Raw genomic sequence first — 19,811 nt, 5'->3', positions numbered from 1 at the left:
AGAAAATTACGTTAGCTATGAAGATCTGTGCTATGGAAACACGAGTTGAGAACATTCCAAGTGAGATTCTCCAATCACAAAATAGGCAATTAATAAGTTCATCTTCCCCATTGTTGATCAAGGAAATATATTATTGAGATACTCACCTTATACTTGGCGGAGGTAATAAAGCCCTAAATTGGGCGTGTGTGAATATTTCAAAGCTTCCCAAAGCGCCCCCCCCCCCCCCAAAGGCCACTAAAAAGCCCCAAACTTAATAAAGATCCCCACTTGCTGAGCATTTTGGCAATTAGTCATTAAGAAGACAAGGAGACATTGGAGTGTGGCTGTTTCATGCCTCCAAGGCCCAATTAAGCACCACCTCAGGTCCACACACGTATTGCTGACACTTAAACAACACACACACACACACACGCACACGCACACACGCACACACTACTTGTTCACTGCATCTAAACTATAATCTGCAGTTGTTGTAATTCCATTTTGGACGGTGTCAAACGAGCGTTGTAATTCGGACGGCAGACTTGGTTCCGGTATTTTTGGAGATGTATCCACAGCACAGCCTCACCTCTGTATGCCCTGCTAAAAGCCGCTTTGATTAAAATGGCTGCCATTCAAAGTGACCGGAGACAGGAGTGTCGAATTGTTTTCATCACCGGCTGCATCATAGGTATGGTTGCTCTCGATTTACAACCTCAATTTTAATATTTGTTGTTGTAAGTACAAATGCTTCGTTACTGTACTTGAAAAGTTGTTTGCAGTACTTTGTAATTCATGAAAAAAAAATAAAAAAAATAGACCAATGTTCGTGGCTCCGCCAATCATATGAAGAGTTACATCCGGTCCCGAACATCATATCTTGTAATTGGCTCTATCTCAAGCTATGGCGTCACCCGAGAAGATGCTATGCTACCCGCTACAGAAGATAATTTAATTGGAACGTGAGAAGAAGTAAAATGATTGACGATGTGGAGTGTGTCGACGAACAATTCTTGGCAAATGTATTGTGTCCTGTGTAAAACTAAAGTCCACGAGCTTGCTGCCTACAAGAATTCCCCGTCCATTCTGTGAAAACATGTCAAGGTAAAGCTAAATGATTACCCTTTCATTAGCTTGGCCATGCTTAATGACGTTAGTTTAGCATAACATGCTGTATTAGCGTGGTAGATCATTTGGTTCCATTTGTTTAATGTCAGGAAGACCTTGACATTTGGAAGTTTGAGGACTAAAAAAAAAAAACAATCCAGTCAGTTAAAGGGTGTTAAGTGACGACCTTCCAAATTTAATAGCCTTCAAATTATATGACATGAGGAGGAAACATCCGGTAAAACATATATATATAAACTTTGAAAAAGTTTTTTTCCTGCACGTTTTCTTTTTAATACTGTAATAGAAATAATTTAATAAATATTGTAAATGTATCAAAACGCAATCATTCGGACATTGCCACTTTAAATGTAGGTACCAGTTGTATAGCTCAACAGGTCAGTAATTATGTGTGTTATCAGATATTAACAGATTTGTACAGGTAGCATCACTGACTAGCTGCTAGCTTTGTCGCAATGCCCTACCTCCGCTATCGGTCATCATGGCAACGAAGGCCATGTTGCGCATTTGGATGAGACAGAACCACCCCTCAAAAAACGATTTTAATCGGCTTGTGACAAGCGTATGTTAAGTAGCTGTAATTCATTCCCCTTTATGGATTGCGATTCATTTTCCAAATACCCTCCTCGACTCCACGCTTCTGATAACAGACCACTGACTGAGTGCATAGGACAACTACAATGGTGCCATCTAGTGCTGAGCCACTACAGCACACATTTGGAAGAGGAAACTTGATACAAAGTATGCCAATTAATAATAATAATAAACGGGTTTTCTGAGATGACATGTACAATATTTTCCAGTGTTTATGGTTATTGTACAAATGAGTGCATTTACATTCTGTATTGTGCCCGTGCTGTGCATAATATAATAATAATAATAATAAAAAATACAATATAAATAATTAAAATAATGATAATAATAATTAATAACTTTAAACTAAGTAACTGAAAGTTCTAGCAATATTATCATGGATAAATGAATATTACCAATTTAGTGCAGACATACTAAACTACTACTGAACTATACTACACTAAAAAAAAAAAAGTGGACGGAAAACTGGAAATGTTTTCATTCAAAGAAAGAAAACATAATAAAAATGTAAAATTGTGTCGTTTGGAGCCTTTCTGGTAGGTCCATGTTCTAAAATCTTCTTGAAAATGTACCACAAAGTAAGTATAGTGTGGTATGATTTCAGCCAATCAAAGAGTGGCGATGGCACAGTGCTATTTGCATGAGACCGGCATAAGACCTTCGACTCCCCATATCGTTTATCCATTGCGACGCCGTGCCTGGACCTGCATAGTCACGGCCACCAAGTCCGCCGGTTAACCGGGCAAGAGAAAGAAGAAGGGGAGCAAGCAGAGCGACGCCATCTATGTGAACAAGGTCCTCATCCCGCATTTTAATGATTCTTGATGCGTAACGCAAAGTGACTCGCTTTGCCGCATGTCTGACCGGCAGGCACCAATTTTCAAACGTGCGTCTGAAAATCTTGTTTTTTTTTTTTACATTAAATGCCTGTGTGAGGAGAGCAGACGTTCCAAAAATATGTGAAGAATTGAGAATGGAGGACTCTAAGGAAAGTAAGAAGACTGCAAAGAAAATGAAATGTGGTTACAACAAGGTCTGGGTCATTGACCGTGGGTGAAGCCTGATAAATTCAGATAAAGCTTTCTGTGAACTTTTGTGGCTACTGTTGCAATTATGGAGAAAACTGAAAGACTTGAGTTGTGATGTACATAAAGTGTTTCATTAATGCTTTCCTTGCTTCTGGAAGTGCTGCTATGGTGGACACGTTTGTTCACAACTGTATTGTACTTGCAGTATTTTTTATTTTCGTTTTATGCTGTGGCTGTTAGATTTGAAAATGTGGATTGCAGTAGTTATAGTATCGTGTCTTTGTTACTGCACTTAATATGTTGACTTGAGATTTGACATGGTTCTATTGTGTGAGTGCGACAAATAAAGTGCATCTACGTCAAGATATGATGAGACTGACTAATTTCATCCTTTATTGTGAGCTCATACATTTTTGGTGTCCGTCGCCAGTGTCATCTGTGTCCCACATTGTCAGTGTCCGTCGCCAGTGTCATCTGTGTCCCACATTGTCCCCCACAAGCATACTCCCTGTCCCACATCTGGTGAGTTGAGATCTGGTCACTCTATTTCCAAGGCCATGAGCATCAACTCGTTCGTCAACGACATCTTTGAGCGCATTGCTTCCGAGGCTTCTCGTCTTGCTCACTATAACAAGCGCTCCACCATCACGTCCAGAGAGATCCAGACCGCCGTGCATCTCTTGCTCCCCGGCGAGTTGGCTAAGCACGCTGTGTCAGAGGGCACCAAGGCCGTTAAAAAGTACACCAGCTCCAAGTAGGGTGCTCCGTCATTTCGGCACTTGTACAAATCAACGGCTCTTTTAAGAGCCATCCACTTATTCTTGTTTCAGCCACTGTTGCATCGCTATCTCAAACAACTTGTCTTGATTTTTCAAAGTCTGTACACACCCTACTGTTTGAAATTGGTTCCTCATTGTATCTGAGCTGTTTATCTTGAGTCAAAAGTGCTTTTGGACTAACTCACTTGCACTTTGTTGACTGAACTGGAGACAAAAATTGGATTTTGCATTAATGAGCTTAGATTCATCCCTGGCCGATTCATCTTCCTGGGGTCCACAAAAGTGAAAGGCGAAACAATACAAAATATGTAAGAGTAAATACGGATGTAGTATTAATAAAATCACTCACTGTCGCTTCTAAGAAGGTAAAATTGTGTTTAGTCAAGTTATGGAGGATGGGCAGCTGAGTGACGTTCCTCGCGCCGAATTGAGTCAGCTGTCCTCTCTCATGTCCGCTGAAAGAGACGACTCCCAGTAGTGATGGCCACGACAGTTCAAGTGAACGGAATCATTAAAATCAGTTCATCAAAAAGAACCGTTCAAAAGATTCGTTCGCTAATATCCATCCGAAGGCGTATGGATGGGAAAGTGATAAAACCGATCAATATTCAAACCAAGTTAAATTCTTGGCCTCTATATTTGCAATGGGGATTGTGGTGAGATGAATTGGCAAGTCATATAAGGGTACGTGGGTGGGGAGCAAATTACGACAGCTCTGATCTGACCCAAAAGCTGCCAATATGGCAACCTGGATGTCGCATGTTTGACGAAGCTGCAGTGGTGTAAACAGGGATGAAACCGATGTTACTCCAGTATCGAGTAAATTTTTATACAGACTTGGGATCTATACTACAGTATATTTTCAGATTCAAATCCTCCGGCTAAAGGTAACCACTCACACGATCCAGATGAGGCCTATGTGGATTCAAACAAAAAAGGCAATTGCAGCGAGACTCAGCCAGTCGAGGTATGAGTTTTTTTTTTTTAATGTCCCAAAATCTTAAGGGATCTTGGGACAGCGTTTTGTTCCCTACAAGGCACTGATATTTAGAAATTACTCTGTTAGTTTAAAGTTTGGTGGCTCTTAAAAGAGCCGTTGTGGGTGAAGGGTGAAATCTTAAGCCCTCTCTCCGCGGATGCGACGAGCCAGCTGGATGTCTTTGGGCATGATGGTGACCCTCTTGGCGTGAATGGCACACAGGTTGGTATCCTCAAACAGGCCTACTAGATAAGCTTCGCTTGCCTCCTGCAAAGCCATGACGGCCGAGCTCTGGAAACGAAGATCGGTCTTGAAATCCTGAGCGATCTCTCTGACCAGACGCTGGAAGGGCAGTTTGCGGATAAGCAGCTCGGTGGACTTCTGGTAGCGGCGGATCTCACGGAGGGCCACGGTACCGGGCCTGTAGCGGTGAGGCTTCTTGACGCCGCCGGTGGCCGGGGCGCTCTTGCGGGCTGCCTTGGTGGCCAGCTGCTTCCTAGGTGCTTTACCACCGGTGGATTTGCGAGCAGTCTGCTTGGTTCTTGCCATCTTGTAGTGGTTCTCTATCGAAGACGAAGAGCGACGCGAGTTGTTTTTAAACGCTTGGTTCGGCCGCGCATAAGTGCTCCCTTATCCTGATTGGTGCGCGATTCCTGCTTGAGCTCAGCCCCGCCTAGAGGAGAGCGCTATAGCCACAAGGCTCGCTGCCAATTGGGCTGCGGGATTCTGTTCAAACTGAACGCCAAATTGCAAAGCCGCGTTGCGCGCTGAAAGCCTCTTTTCTGGTTGGTCGAACCGCTCCCTTTTCCTGATTGGTGTGCGATTCCTGCTTGAGCTCAGCCCCGCCTAGAGGAGAGCGCTATAGCCACAAGGCTCGCTGCCAATTGGGCTACGGGATTCTGTTCAAAATGACCGCCAAAATGCAAAGCCGCGTTGCGCGCTGAAAGCCTCTTTTCTGGTTGGTCGAACCGCTCCCTTATTCTGATTGGTGCGCGATTCCTGCTTGAGCTCAGCCCCGCCTAGAAGAGAGACCTATAGCCACAAGGCTCGCTGCCAATTGGGGGGTGTTTCTGTTCAAACTGACAGTCAAAATGCAAAGCGCCCCTGCGCGCTCTTTTCTGGTTGGTCGAACTCAAGCGCCCCGCGCATTCTGCAGCTATTAAAGCAGGACTTGTACTCCAACTAGCCGTATTCTCTTTGAGCGTTCACTCCAGAAAGGACAGACAAAATGAGCGGAAGAGGTAAAACCGGCGGAAAGGCCAGAGCAAAGGCCAAGACTCGATCCTCACGTGCCGGGCTTCAGTTCCCAGTCGGTCGCGTCCACAGACTACTCCGTAGAGGCAACTATGCCCAGCGCGTTGGCGCAGGCGCCCCCGTCTACTTGGCGGCTGTGCTCGAGTACCTGACTGCCGAGATCCTGGAGTTGGCCGGAAATGCGGCACGCGACAACAAAAAGACCAGGATCATCCCACGTCACTTGCAGTTGGCTGTCCGCAACGACGAAGAGCTCAACAAGCTTCTGGGCGGTGTGACCATCGCTCAGGGCGGCGTGTTGCCCAACATCCAGGCAGTTCTCCTTCCCAAGAAGACGGAGAAAGCAGCCAAGTCTAAGTAAAGCTGATTGCTAGACTTTCAAAAATCCAAAACGGCTCTTCTAAGAGCCACGCACTTCCCTTAAAGAGCATTCCCCCTAAAACAATGGTTTAGAGCGATCGATTAATAGAAACGTCAAAATTACGATTTACAAAATCGGATTAAATGTTGATTACGCTTAAATCAACCTCCAATATACCCAATCTGAAAAAAAAACAAAAAACTTCAACTGGATGTACTGTACGTTATACTGCGCTTCAAACGTATGGTGACTATTCATATTACTACGTAGCCTGAAAGTTTGGGGTTCCTTAAAAAAAAATAAAGACAAAACACTTTTTCCAAAGACTACGGAACGCTTTTTTGTTTTCGTTAATTTATACATCCACACATTAACAGGATTCGCCAAGTGTGGTTAAAATGCATGTGAGGTGTGTGTAAATGGAATACGATCTGTGCGTGTACACTATAAATGAAATGATACGATATGAAATGTGGAGATGCCATTTGTACGGGTAGTCAGTAGATAAGCACTCTTAATGTTATGCAGATCCTGCAGCTAACTGTTATACATCACGTACAAACCGTCAGTATATGTCCAGTGTCTTGTATTTTTATGTTGAAAGACTATTTTTCCTTTTCTTAGTGTGTGCAACGTGCTGACTAAGTTATTTTAGTTTGACGTATCCAGAATGCAAGAAATGTGTGCGAAGGAATATTTTGCTCTTTGGAGGTGATATGGTGGCTCTTAAAAGAGCCTTTTATGGATGGAATTGCGGAATTCACTTCTTTTTCGATGCTGTCTTTTTCACACTTTTGGGCTTGGCCACCTTTTTAGCGGGAGAGGTCTTCTTGGCCGCAGGGGCTTTTTTGGCCGCAGGTGCTTTTTTGACCGCCGCCTTCCTGGCGGGGCTCTTGGTGGCTTTCTTGGCAGCCTTCTTGGGTGTCGAGGACTTAGCGGGTTTCTTGGTGGGTTTCTTGGTGGCTGCCTTCTTGGCTGCGGCTGTCTTGGGCTTCTTGCTCGGCGTTGCTTTCTTAGCGGCGGGCTTCTTAGCCTTAGCGGGAGTCTTCTTAGCTGCCTTAGCGGGCGCCTTCGTTTTCCCTTCGGCCTTCTTGTTTATCTTGAATGAGCCGGAAGCGCCGGTGCCCTTGGTCTGAACGAGAGTTCCCTTGTTCACCAGGCTGACTACGGCTATCTTGATGCGGGACCTGTTCTTGTCCACGTCGTAGCCGGAGGCGGCTAATGACTTCTTGAGGGAGGCCAGAGAAACGCCATTGCGCTCCTTCGACGCGGTCACGGCCTGGACGATGAGCTCGCTGACGCTGGGTCCGACCCTCTTCTTCACCGGCTTAGATGTTTTCTTCTTTGCCGCTTTCGCCGGGGAGGCTGGGGTAGGAGCTACTTCTGCCATTAGAACCTCTGTCGATGGTTTAATGAATGAATAGACTAATATGTATCCCGAGCTAGAGGCCGGACACTTAAACTCACGATGAGAACCGTGGAGAGTCAATCAGGCAATGTGCTCCACGGCGAACCGACAAACTCTCCTCACTTGTGTTTTCTCCGCACACTTCAAATGATGTAAAATCACAACGGAAACAACTTAAATAACGAAAGTTATTTTAATCGATAGCACACATATGTAATTCCATATTGTAGTTGTTTTAAAGTCGCATACTTCCTGCATTTATTTAGCAGAGCTTCAAAATTTCACCTCTACACTGTCGTGTGTGGCGCTCCTCAGTGCATTTCCTCACTCATTTCTAAAATAAAACGATTTAAAATAACTCACGATTCGACAAAATGTGTTCAAATACGGTGTAACATGTTCGTCCAAGCACCCAAAATCTAAACAAGCGAGAATTGATGATAATTTTGGAACCAGACAACGTTTTCTGAGAGAAGCAAACACACATGATGACTGAGACCTCTGACTTGTGTCTGTTGGCATTTGGCAACACTCATCACGTCTTTTAACTGCAATTGTGTTGTTTTAAAGTCTTCACGTATATTTGTCTGCTTTCCTATGAAGAATTTACACAAATAAATTACACATGACTTTAGCATAAATGTGTAAATATAGTGTAGACAAAGCAAAGTATATTATGCTGTTTGTCCAATTTGGTTTAAAATATTTGTTTGTGTTTCAGACAAAGGCAATGCTGTCAAAATATAATAGAACAACCTTAAAAGAGAGAACTACTCAAAGTTACAGTGGCTAAAGTAAAAATTAAAATAAAATAGAAATAATAAAGAGAGCAACATAAATTTTTTTAAAAAACATATGGCAAAGAAGCAAGAAAACCCAAACCCAGTCACCTCAGATACATCTCATGGAGTTGTTGAAACCTCCTATCCTTCCAAGCTCACACAGACAACTACTGCTGCATGTTTCTGTGATTGAGGAACTTAGAGCGAATTAAGTATCCAAACACAAGAAAACAAGAAAGAAAGCAGGTGCTTGCCAAATCCATCATGGGACACATCATTAAGAAATATAGGCTTCATTCTGAGTTTAGTTCAGGAAACCCCAGGCCTCTCAAAGAAAAGCTTTCCTTGCAGTTCTGAAGGGGATTACCAACAATTTATTCCTGTACAGCAGTATACTCAGTTTCGATGAATATCCGAATAGTGCTATGAAAAAGTACTTGCCCCCCTTGAAAATTCTCATTTTCTTGCATTGTTTCCCCGCTTGAGTTTTTAAGATCATCAACCAACTATAAAGATCAGACAAAAATAACCAAAGTAAACACAAAATGCATTTTTCACCCACACAGGACCATGCAAGTTTTTTTTTCTCTCCCTTAATCAAAACGTTCAATCAAAAAATGCATGTTGTTTTACTTCTGTTGTCTTTGACTAACATTCACATTTGTTTGATGATGGGAAACATTTAATTGTGACAAACACAAAAAAACACAAATCAGGAAGGGGGCAATCACTTTTTTTATGCTACTGTATATACACCAGGGGTGGGCATTTCTGGTCCTCGAGGGCAGGTATCCTGCATATCTCCCTGCTGCGACACACCTGATTGAAATGATTAAAAAAAAAAAAAAAAATTCAAACCTTCCCAATTTTGATTTGTACTCATAGGGAAATAATTAAAACACAAATTATTACTATTATGGATATGCATCGTTAATCACAGCTATCTTACTCCATACGAGGTAGCCGCATGCCGCGCATACCCTTCTCCTTTTTTTTTTTTAATAAACTTTGTTAACATTAACAAACCAAACACAGTTAATAATACATACATAAAATACAGAGAAAATTAAAAAAAGAAGAGGCAGGCGGATTTAAAAAAATTCAAAATAAATAACATAAAACAACAGTCTTAATCGCTTTCATATTTTTAGAATCAAGAATAGAATTTATATACTGTCTGGTTCCTGCCTCGAAAATTACAAATAGAGGTTTTGAGTGACTAAATTTGGATTCGTGGATATGGAATTTTGCTAGAATAATCAAATTTATAATACATATTTGTTTAGCTGTTTTACCATCGTTATTGAAGAAACCAAACAGTACATTTTTCCAACAAAGAATAAAATTAGAGTCAATATTATCAATGATAAATCCAGATGTATCTTTCCAAAACTTGATGGTATATGGACATTGCCAGAACAGGTGAATCAAGTTTCAGGAGACATCGTACAAAATAAACATTCAACACAAAAGTCATTCTTGAACTTAAGAAGATAATGCTTGGTGGGATAGTACCTGTGTATAATTTTAAAAGATATTTCCCATACTTTATTTGTCAGAAGATATTTATATGGAAGAGACCAGATTTTTTTCCCCAGTGAAAATTATCAACAAAACCAGACCAGTAAGAAAGTGTTGTAGATGTATCTTTTTGAAATAAGGAACGTATATTACGATTGTTACTTCTAACTGATATAGTTAGATAGATCTTGCCTATAGAAGTCATCATAGGGTCCAGACTTGGCAAACAGGCTGTACTTGGTTCCCCACGCATACCCTTCTCCTGAGCTGAGGCATCCACGAGCTGCCGCGACATAAACGGAAATGACGTAAAGCTGCCGCGACTTATGCCGCTGCCGCAAAACGCGCCAATTCTTTTTTTTACGCAACCATACTTGCTTAGAAGAGCTCTATACCTTCATCAATTTGTGCCGGCTGAGCTTTCTGAAGCCTCGGCGCGGTATGCTCGTCATGACTTTACTGGACAAAAACATCGCACTGTAAGTCTTCGCGTTCAGGTAACACTCCTCTCGGTTCACGATGAAGCTTTGCGGCCTGGCCTAGCTTATGTTAGCTTAGCCTAGGTTAGCATAACACAACTTGCTAGCTTCTAACAAAGAAGACGCGAGTGTGATGAACTCATCGCAAAGCAGAGATCAAGTGTGAGCGTCAAAAGTGTTGATTGTCATGTGAAAATGTGTGCAAGTAGAACAGCAGGGTATGAGGAGGAACTTTGTGGAACAAAAGAGGAGAATGAGCGACATCGTCAACGACTGGACGCTGTTTTCAAGACTCGAGTTGGGTTTCAAAGAGCAGGTTTGTTCACTTGTGCTCGCTTCTTTGAAAATCACTTTTTTAAAATGGATACAGTATTCCTGTTTGTTTTAATGGAGGGACCGTCATCCGGGCATTGTAGGACATCACATTTAGTGTAACTTGATATAAAATTAGTAACGTGCAATAATAAAGTATGTGGATTCATGTGACGCTGTCACCTCTTGATTATGTGGACACGAGCAGCATTTCCAAAGTTTTGAAAATCTTATGGGTTTAGGGCTGTGCAATAAATATGTCAAAGAAGAACACATATAAATAAAAATCAGATGTCCCATTACTATGTTCAACCAAGGAAAATAGTTCAACCCAAGACACACTTAAGTCCGCCGCCTCATTTGAATAACATTTTATTCTGCACTGCAGGACCAAAACTGCCCAAATAAATAGTAATAAAAGTGAAAATAAAAACAAATATATGAAAAAAATATTGTGAGGATAAGTGGTATAGATAATGGAAGGATAATTTAAATGAATAATATATATATATGAATTCATGTTTAACTGTATTTATATATTTCTTTTTGTATTTATTTCCACATTTGTTTTGGCACTTATTTTTAAAAAAAATCTTTCTTAATGTTTGTATTTATTTTTACTTGTATTTTGTGTGTGCGCGTGTATGTATGTATATATATATATATATATATATATATATATATATATATATATATATATATATATATATATATTTCCATGTATATTTTTCATTTTATTTTTTTTCAATTGTTTTTTATTTTCACTTTTATTCATTTATTTTGGCAGTTTTGGTCCTGCAGTGCAGAATAAAATGTTATTCAAATGAGGCGGCGGACTTAAGTGTGTCTTTGGTTGAACTATTCTCCTATTGGTTGAACGACATTTCATTGCGGCAAGCATCATCACCTACCCAATAGGAAACTAGTTCAACCAAAACCACACTCAGGACCGGCCCCTCATTAGAATAACATTTCTTCATATCAGCATGAAATGCAGAAAGAAATATTCAAATGAGGGGGGCAGTCCAAAATTGTTAAACTATTCACCTATTGGTTGATTAACATCCATAATTCCATCCAACATCAATATTCATACTGTTTGATCAAAAATTAAAATAACTGAACTGAAGGCCTTGCCAGATTACAATCAGTATTTATTTGAGCAATTATAAGAACTGTGTGAGATAAACTGCTGTTTATCTCTTCCTCCTTCGTCACACTTGCCAGTCTTACCCTGGCTGGGGGGCTGCATTGCCTTTTCCCTTTCTTTTTCTTAATTGTTTTAAATGTATCAATGTAACCTACAATTCCCAACAAACAGAATAACACTAAATTACTAGTTTAATAAAAGAGCGGCTTGATTAGCGAATGCTTTTATGAGTCATTCCTGGACAGTGTGCATGAAATGGCGGCCCGAACGCTCCAGAAAAAAATCACATTCACACAGCTGACATCCTATAGAAATTCACTTCCTGACCAATTTATGTTATTTTTCCTATTTTAAAAATTACCTCTGGATCATTACAGCAGGACTGCGTGCAGGAGTGTTTTACTGTTTGTGTATATGTGTGTGTGCAGTGTCATATAGTTTTCTCTCCATCTATCCATTTTCTGAACCACTTATCCCCACTAGGGTCGCAAGCGTGCAATAAAGTTATCATTAGTCATAGTCTGCGCAGTATTGGACATTATAATCTGGTGATGAGGCTTCACTTTGTGCCGCGGTTAGCTTGAAATACCGTTGCACTGAACTGTTGGGAATCTAAGCGTGTAGCCAGGTTTACATGATTAATAAAATGCAACAGTCCTGAACTTAGCGATTTCCCACTGGTTGTTGCTCCAGATCACCCGTTCTGTGTGTTATGGATCCGGTGTCAGAGGTAGAGAGGTCGGCAACGGCATTTGAGTGGTTAGCATTCACTTTAGCCTAGCCATAGCCCATCTCGGCAGCCCCGCTTCTGTTTGTTGTCTCCGCTATCTACAGCTCCTGCCAGACCTGACAACAATCCACACAGATCCCACTGGTCGCACTCTGGTCCAGGATGTTGAAAGTGTGGTAAAAAGTCATTAGAACTCGTTAATTTGTAATGTAATCCTAATGTCGATTAAATCCACACAATTATAGTATCCAGCAGCAAAGGTAAAAGTACAGTTAAAAAGGAAAAGGTACGTCTTGTTCGTCATCACACTCCGGCATCCAAGCGGCTTCAGGCAACCCAGCTTCAATATTCATATATAATATGGCTGCCTATATGGCTGTATTTTAGCATTTTCATTTTTTTGATGAGTATTTTTTGAAAACCCGCGATGCACTGGGGCGGCGAAACTCAAACCGCGAAGTAGCGAGGGATTACTGTATTTTTTTTTTTTTAGTCGAAACTTCTGCTGGTTGCACATGTACAACTTGCAATTCATTTCAGTCGCCACATCGATAGGCCTAATATGTGTTGTTAAACCAAATGGATACTTTCAGAATCGATGAGATAACCACAAATTAGACACACTCTAGAGCCCTGCCTGGCAAAAAGTGTTTGCTGCAGCCATTTGCATCTTTTTTGCATCCCCTTCAAGTTCGTTCCCTGGATACTAAACATATCCATCAACCGTTTCCTTCACCAACAAGCATTGTAAAGTTTGCACTGGCTTGTGCCCCCCTAGGGATGCATTCTCGCCTGCCTTGTATACGTATATATTTACCTTAAATATTCATATCTAAACAATAATCCACTACATCAAAGTTACAACATGAGAATTGACATTGCCAAGCCATGTTTGTTTTTATTCTTATGTCTTGCAGGTGTCAGTGTAGATCTTCGTCCTGAGCGACAGCGGCCAAAGTCTCCCCACATTAAGAAGCTAGCAGAGAACAAAGACTCCGCACGCATGGAAGAAAAGGAGCGGGAGCTCCCTCAACTGAGAGAGGAGGAGCAGCCAGAGCCCTCCTACATTCAACTGAAGGAGACAGAGCAGCCCCACATCAAAGAGGAAGGAGATAAGCCTCTGAATATTAATGAGGCGCCTGCACATTCTCACAGTATAGCGGAAGAGCAAACAGAGCCGCTCTTCATTAAAGAGCAAGAGGAGGAGGCAGTTCCTCCCCACGTTAAAGAGGAAGAGGTGGATGAGGACATCACATCAACTGGTGTTCCTTCAAAGAGTGAAGATGAAGGTCAAAGTGTGGAGAACAGAGGGCTGCAGCCTCCAAGCAGCAGCAGCAGCTCAAGTCAACGCATGACAACAGAAGGTGATGGAAACCTCTGTAGAGCATCACAAGTAGACAGCCTCTTAGCTCCACTTTCAGATAGTGACGACGCAACGTCGCACTCTCCTCACACTGATGATGAAGAACAGTTCGAACATGATAAGCCAGGTCATATTAACACCAAACACTGGAAATGTTCTCAATGTGGGAAAATGTTTGCTTATAAGTGGGATTTGAAACGACACATGAGAACACACACTGGGGAGAAACCATTTGTCTGCTCAGTTTGTGGAAAAAGATTCTCTCAAACAACCCATTTGGCAACACACACAAGAACACACACTGGAGAGAGGCCTTTTGCCTGTGTGGTTTGTGGTAAAACGTTCTCTCAAACAACCCATTTGACAACACATTTAAAAACGCACACTGGTGAAAAAGGGTTTTCCTGCTCAGTTTGTGGTAAAAAATTTACCAGAAGAGCCAATTTGACAACACACACTCAAACCCACAACCTCTTAGCTCCATTATCAGATAGCGATGACAGAATGGCACACTTTCATAACACTTATGATGATGATGATGATGAACAATCTGAAGGTGAAAAGACATCTCACTCTGACCACAAACTGTGGGAATGTTCTCACTGTGGGAAAATGTTTGCTTCCAAAAGTGGTTTGACAAAACACACAAGAACACACACTGGGGAAAAACCTTTTGTCTGCTCAGTTTGTGGTAAAAGGTTCTCCCAAGCAACCCATTTGGCAACACACAGTAGAACACACACTGGTGAGAAACCTTTCGCTTGCTCAGTTTGTGGTAAAAGATACTTCCAAGGAAGTCATTTGACTACACACACAAGAACACACACCGGAGAGAAGCCGTTTGTTTGCTCGGTTTGTGGTCAGAGGTTCTCTGAAAAGGGAAACCTGAGATTGCACGCAATAACACACACTGGTGAAAAATCTTTTGCCTGCTCAGTTTGCAGTCAAAGATTCTCAAGAAAAGAGAGCTTAAAAACACATACAAGAACACACACTGGTGAGAAACCATTCACCTGCTCAGATTGCGGAAAAACATTCTCCCGAAGGGGAATTTTAAGATTGCACATGAGAACCCACACTGGTGAGAAACCTTTTGCCTGCTCAGTTTGTGGTCAAAGATTCACTCAGAAGGGTTATTTAAAAATACACAAAAGAATACACACAGGTGAGAGACCTTTTAACTGCACAGTTTGCGGTCAAAGATTCTCTCAGAAGGGTCAAGTTAAGAGACACAGGTGTGCTGGTGAGAATAGCACTGATCAATGAAGATTTAAAGGGGAAGTCAACGCAAACTTTTTTTTTTTTTCCAAGAATATGTTCTATGCAAGACCACTAGTTGAAACAGGGCATTCTGATAAATATTGTGTTTGTGGAATAAGAGTTAATCCACCTGTTTTTATCCATCTCTGGGGGCGACCATTGTGTCTTCTGTCGACTGAAAATGACATCACAACTGCTCACAAGGACCAATCACGGTTCAGATTCAGAAAACAGGTCAGCCGTTTTGAGCAGTTGTGATGTCATTTTCAGTTGACAGAAGACAAAATGGCCGCCCCCAGAGATGCCTAAAAACGAGTGCATTTTGCTGCTTAATTTATATTCCACAAACACAATTTTAATCAGAATGTCATGTTTCAACTAGTGGGGCTGCTGGGAACATGCTATTGAAAAAAAATATGTTTGGGTTGACTTCCGCTTTAAATGTAACATTGAGTCTTGAATGTAGTTTAAGAGGTATATATTTTCAAAATCGGATGATTACGTTTACGTTCACTTTCTTATACAGTGTGACGTCAATATTTAGTATTAAAGTAACTGTCAGATCCATTGGTAGCTGTCAACACTCATTGAATGATAGTTTAATAAAACAACATAAACAAACACATTCTTTGAAAGTTTAAAATGTTTCCATACTCCACAAAGTTATTTTAGATGGACAGTAAATGTCCTTTTTCGTGTGTTCATTTAATAATTTGAAATATAAAGGTACTTCTTTTGTGTTATCAGTGAAAAGATATTTGACCGTTCCAGTGTTGTGTGACTGTGCAAGATTGTCTGACTTGACTTGGGGCTAGTTTACGCAAAGTAATGACTTGATTTGACATTTTGTTCCCCACCGCTCCCTTCCACCAACTCAGTAACATAGGACTTGCTTGAAAATTGAAGGTTATTAAAAAAAAAATAAAACATGGGAAGGTAGGGACTAGTGCTGGGAAAAAAATATCGTATCGCGATGATTTATGCCGATACCAAGTATGGTATGGTGTGGTACGTTGATGAAGTATTGATACTTTCGATACCTTGTTATTTTTTGCATGTTCTATAACATACTTTTGGAACATTTGAGGTCCTTAAAGTTGAGCTTTGTGAATGGAATTTTATTTATTGCACTCCTCTGTATCAGGAACAGTTACTGGAACAGTAATGCACTTTTCAATTTGTGACACTTGAATAAATGTCACTTAAGTTTAAACTTTGGAACCACATGCCTCAGTTTTTTTTAATATATATTTATATAATATTTAACTATCGCAATACGAATTGGATCGTAACAAATGTGTGTCATCCCAGCCCTAGTAGGGACAGGTAAAGAAACATAGACACAAAAGATACCAATATGCACAATGATAAACTGCACTAAATGTAGTGAGTGCATGAAAGATGTTAAGGTTTTTTGTTGGTTTCTGTTTTTTTTTTGTTTTTTTTAAAGTAGGTCAAAGATAGTGTTTGCCATATCTGACACTCGTGTGGAAATGTAAGTTCATGAGGTTTTCAAAAATAAAGCTCTCGTGAAAAAAAAAATCAAGTTTATATGTGTGATATGAATATACTACTTACAAATAGCACTGAGACATTTATAGTCAAATTCATATAATTAAAATTAATGGATAAATTCAGACTATTTTATCCCAAAATAACCGGTCTGCTCCGTCATTTAAACAAAACAAGCTATTTTCACCCCGCCCCCTAAAACAATGTGAATCAAGAATCGTTTGGAACCAGAATCGCAGCGAGGAACCAGGAATTGGAATTGCCCAACTCTACTTTTACCCGAAATGTTTTGAGTTCCACCCACTTAAATTGATCGCACTTTGCACTGTTATTCTACTGAATTACAACCAATCATTCAGCTGATCACTCACTGTGTGTATCAATACATAACCAAATGACTGGGCTTTGAGACAGTTTTCCAGTATTAGTGGTTGGGATGTTAAATATTCAGTGTAATTTTAAACAGCGGGGGGAAAAAATACACAGAAGTAGTATTTTCTTAAAATCTTAAATAATCTCCTCCTTTCTCAGCTTCCGTCACACGGTTCTCTGCTCCACCATTGTCTTCTTCATCTTCCTCGCTACCAGAGTAATTTTACACACCATCATCCTATGCTGCCTAGCTACACCCTCCCCTACCACTACTATACAGTCACTAATTTATTTAGATTTAGATCACATTATTCTCACAAAATATAAATTACGGGTGTGCCTATTCCTCCAGTCGCAAAGGTCATTTTATGTCCCTGCCTCTTCTGAATGAATGTGTTCGTTACAGCCATTTCCATCCTACCAGGTGTGAAAAACTTCACTACCATGTGTCCTTATAACTTCCTTTCCTGGTTACCAAACGTACCCGTCACTTCTTCTTCACCCGAGTTTCTTTCAACAACATGTCTTGGGAACGACCTACAGTTTGTACCGGCTTGTGCCTCCCGTAGGGCTGCATTCTGGTTCACCTTGTACAATGAACACCCTTAATCATTAACAATAATAGAGAACATCAATGTCACAATGAACATTTATATTTCCAAGCCATGTTTATTTTCTATTATTTGTGTCTTGCAGAAATCAATGAAAATCTTCGTCTTGGGCAAAATGAATCAAAGTCCCCCCATCTTAAGGAGCAAGCGGATGACAGAGAGCCCCCACTCATTAAAGAAGACGACGATGAGGAGGAGCAGCCAGAGCCCCCCTACGATAAAGGGAAAGAGGAGACAGAGCACTGCCACATTAAAGGGGAAGGGCAAAAGCCCATGCACATTAAAGAAGAGGAGGACCCAGCGCATCCTCACAATATGGAGGGAGAGCAACTAGGGCTAATCTACATACAAGAGCAAGAGGACGAGGCGCTCTCTCACTTCAAAGAGGATGAGGAAGAGCCTCCACAGATTAAAGGGGAAGAGGTAGAGGAGGATATCACCAAGATGCCATTGACTGGTGGCCCTTTGAAGAGTGAAGATGAAGATAAAAGTCAGTGTGAACAAAGCAGAAGGGCAGAGCCTCCAAGCAGCAGCTCAAGTCAATACATGAATACAGAAAGTGATGAAGACCACTGTGGAGGACCACGAGCAGACAACCTGTTAGCACCACTATCAGATAGTGATGAAACAGTGTTGCAGTCATCTAATACTGATGATGAACAGGCTGAAGATGATATGACATGTCAGACTGACAACAAACGTTGGAAATGTTCTCAGTGCGGGAAAACGTTAGCTTATAAATGGGATTTGAAACGACACATGAGAATACATACTGGAGAGAAACCTTTTGCCTGCTCAGATTGTGGTAAAAGATTCACTCAAACACAGCATTTGGCAGCACACACAAGAACACACACTGGAGAGAAACCTTTTGCCTGCTCAGTTTGTGGTAAAAGATTCACTCAAACACAACATCTGGCAGCACACACAAGAACACACACCGGAGAGAAACCTTTTGTTTGCTCAGTGTGTGGTAAAAGATTCTCTGAAAAGGGAAACCTAAGAATGCACACAAGAACACATACGAAGCAAAAATCTTTTGCCTGCTCATTGTGTGATGAAATATTCTCTGAAAAGCAAAATTTAAGAATACACACAAGAACACACACTGGAGAGAAACCTTTTTCCTGCAAAGTGTGTAGTAAAAGATTTGCTGAAAAGCACAATTTAAGAATACACACAAGAATACATACTGGTGAAAAACCTTTTGCCTGCCCAGTTTGCAGTGAAAGATTCACTTATAAGGCAACCTTAACAAGGCATGAAACAACACACACTGGAGCTAAGCCATTTTCATGCTTAATTTGTGGCGAAAGATTCCCTCAAGAGAGACTTTTAAGAACCCACACAAGAAACCACCCTGGTGAAATCATTTTTGTCTGTTCAGTCTGTGGTCAAAGATTCTCTTGTAAGGAAAGCTTAATACATCATACAAAAACACACCCTGTTGAAAAACCTTGTGAGTGCTCTGTTTGTGATCAACAATTCTCTGATAAGTTAAGCTTAAGAAAACATAGAAGAACACACACTGGTGAGAAGCCCTTTGCCTGTTCGATTTGTGGTCAGCGTTTTACGTTTAAGGGGAGCTTAAAAACACACATAAAAACGCACGATGGTGTAACTTCGGTGTGAATATTTTTTTATGGTACAACCAACCAATGATTTGCTTTGTTTACGTTTATTGTTAACAGTGAACTGAATTTGAGATCAAAAGTCATTGAAAATTGCAGCACACAAATAAGTGTACGATTGTTGACGTTACGTTAAGAAGGGATATGGTGGTGGTGGGGGGGGGGTTGCTGATATAGTAATTAAAAGTGAAGAAAAATGGCACCATAAAAACGTGCAAAAGAAATAGATCAACTTTAATTGCTTGAGTAGGCCGCATAAAGTGGTGCAGTGAGCCAGATCTGTCTTGAATTTGATTATTTGATGCTCTAGTGGTATGTGAAAGAAACACTGTATTAAATGTTCCGACTGTGCCTAAAATGTTGCAGTGGCTTCTTTTTCTTTTCTTTTTTTTTTAATCTAGTGTAATGGATAGGTTCACAATGTTTCCTCAGCCCCAAGAACCCACAGTCCAGACCTCCACATCATGTGTGTTACCGCCTGACTTCAAAGCAAACAGATCCCATGGAAGCTCTCCTCTTTGCTTTGAAGAAGCTCTGCTATTTCATCCATCTATATCCATTTTACAAAACAATTG

General features: G+C 40.9%; 5 protein-coding genes across 7 annotated transcripts; 3 read left to right on the top strand and 2 right to left on the bottom strand.

Moving 5' to 3' along the window:
• The first annotated feature begins 3,286 nt into the window (after positions 1 to 3,286).
• LOC147135543 (histone H2B.3) lies at positions 3,287 to 3,490 on the top strand. The gene has a single exon (XM_086053293.1). It carries the CDS (start codon positions 3,290 to 3,292, stop codon positions 3,488 to 3,490), a length of 201 nt encoding a protein of 66 aa, XP_085909419.1. The 5' UTR covers positions 3,287 to 3,289.
• Positions 3,491 to 4,537: 1,047 nt separating this feature from the next.
• On the bottom strand, positions 4,538 to 5,174 carry LOC147135542 (histone H3). The gene has a single exon (XM_086053246.1). It carries the CDS (start codon positions 5,037 to 5,039, stop codon positions 4,629 to 4,631), a length of 411 nt encoding a protein of 136 aa, XP_085909372.1. The 5' UTR covers positions 5,040 to 5,174; the 3' UTR covers positions 4,538 to 4,628.
• Positions 5,175 to 5,695: 521 nt separating this feature from the next.
• Positions 5,696 to 6,175, top strand: LOC147135541 (histone H2A-like). Its single transcript, XM_086053247.1, has one exon. The coding sequence runs from the start codon at positions 5,719 to 5,721 to the stop codon at positions 6,103 to 6,105; it is 387 nt and encodes a 128-aa protein (XP_085909373.1). The 5' UTR covers positions 5,696 to 5,718; the 3' UTR covers positions 6,106 to 6,175.
• A 690-nt stretch (positions 6,176 to 6,865) lies between these two features.
• On the bottom strand, positions 6,866 to 7,500 carry LOC147135540 (histone H1-like). The gene has a single exon (XM_086053243.1). It carries the CDS (start codon positions 7,493 to 7,495, stop codon positions 6,866 to 6,868), a length of 630 nt encoding a protein of 209 aa, XP_085909369.1. The 5' UTR covers positions 7,496 to 7,500.
• A 1,471-nt stretch (positions 7,501 to 8,971) lies between these two features.
• LOC147135539 (uncharacterized) lies at positions 8,972 to 19,567 on the top strand. Of its 3 annotated transcripts, XM_086053236.1 has the most exons (4): positions 8,972 to 10,313; positions 10,505 to 10,611; positions 13,405 to 13,851; positions 17,691 to 19,567. In XM_086053236.1, exons 3-4 carry the CDS (start codon positions 13,491 to 13,493, stop codon positions 19,235 to 19,237), a joined length of 1,908 nt encoding a protein of 635 aa, XP_085909362.1. In that variant the 5' UTR covers positions 8,972 to 10,313; positions 10,505 to 10,611; positions 13,405 to 13,490; the 3' UTR covers positions 19,238 to 19,567. The 3 variants fall into 3 exon arrangements, with proteins under 3 accessions (XP_085909362.1, XP_085909361.1, XP_085909363.1); XM_086053235.1 differs by having other exon boundaries at positions 8,975 to 10,611; XM_086053237.1 differs by lacking the exon at positions 17,691 to 19,567 and having other exon boundaries at positions 8,987 to 10,295; positions 13,405 to 15,356.
• Positions 19,568 to 19,811: the final 244 nt, after the last annotated feature.

This window comes from Filicampus tigris, chromosome 15, assembly GCF_054856515.1.
Source record: "Filicampus tigris isolate MCC_2025a chromosome 15, RoL_Ftig_1.0, whole genome shotgun sequence".
Taxonomy (NCBI): domain Eukaryota; kingdom Metazoa; phylum Chordata; class Actinopteri; order Syngnathiformes; family Syngnathidae; genus Filicampus; species Filicampus tigris.
The sequence above is the reverse complement of the archived record's forward strand: the minus strand, read 5'-3'. Positions and strand labels throughout refer to the sequence as shown.

Bases quoted from the DNA above. Each gene is read 5' to 3' on its own strand.
- LOC147135542 (XM_086053246.1), bottom strand. From the start codon at position 5,039: ATGGCAAGAACCAAGCAGACTGCTCGCAAATCCACCGGTGGTAAAGCA.
- LOC147135539 (XM_086053235.1), top strand. From the start codon at position 10,491: ATGTGTGCAAGTAGAACAGCAGGGTATGAGGAGGAACTTTGTGGAACA. The intron at 10,612-13,404 runs GTTTGTTCACTT...TATGTCTTGCAG, and splicing joins AGTTGGGTTTCAAAGAGCAG to GTGTCAGTGTAGATCTTCGT. The intron at 13,852-17,690 runs GTGATGGAAACC...TGTGTCTTGCAG, and splicing joins TCAACGCATGACAACAGAAG to AAATCAATGAAAATCTTCGT.
- LOC147135540 (XM_086053243.1), bottom strand. From the start codon at position 7,495: ATGGCAGAAGTAGCTCCTACCCCAGCCTCCCCGGCGAAAGCGGCAAAG.
- LOC147135543 (XM_086053293.1), top strand. From the start codon at position 3,290: ATGAGCATCAACTCGTTCGTCAACGACATCTTTGAGCGCATTGCTTCC.
- LOC147135541 (XM_086053247.1), top strand. From the start codon at position 5,719: ATGAGCGGAAGAGGTAAAACCGGCGGAAAGGCCAGAGCAAAGGCCAAG.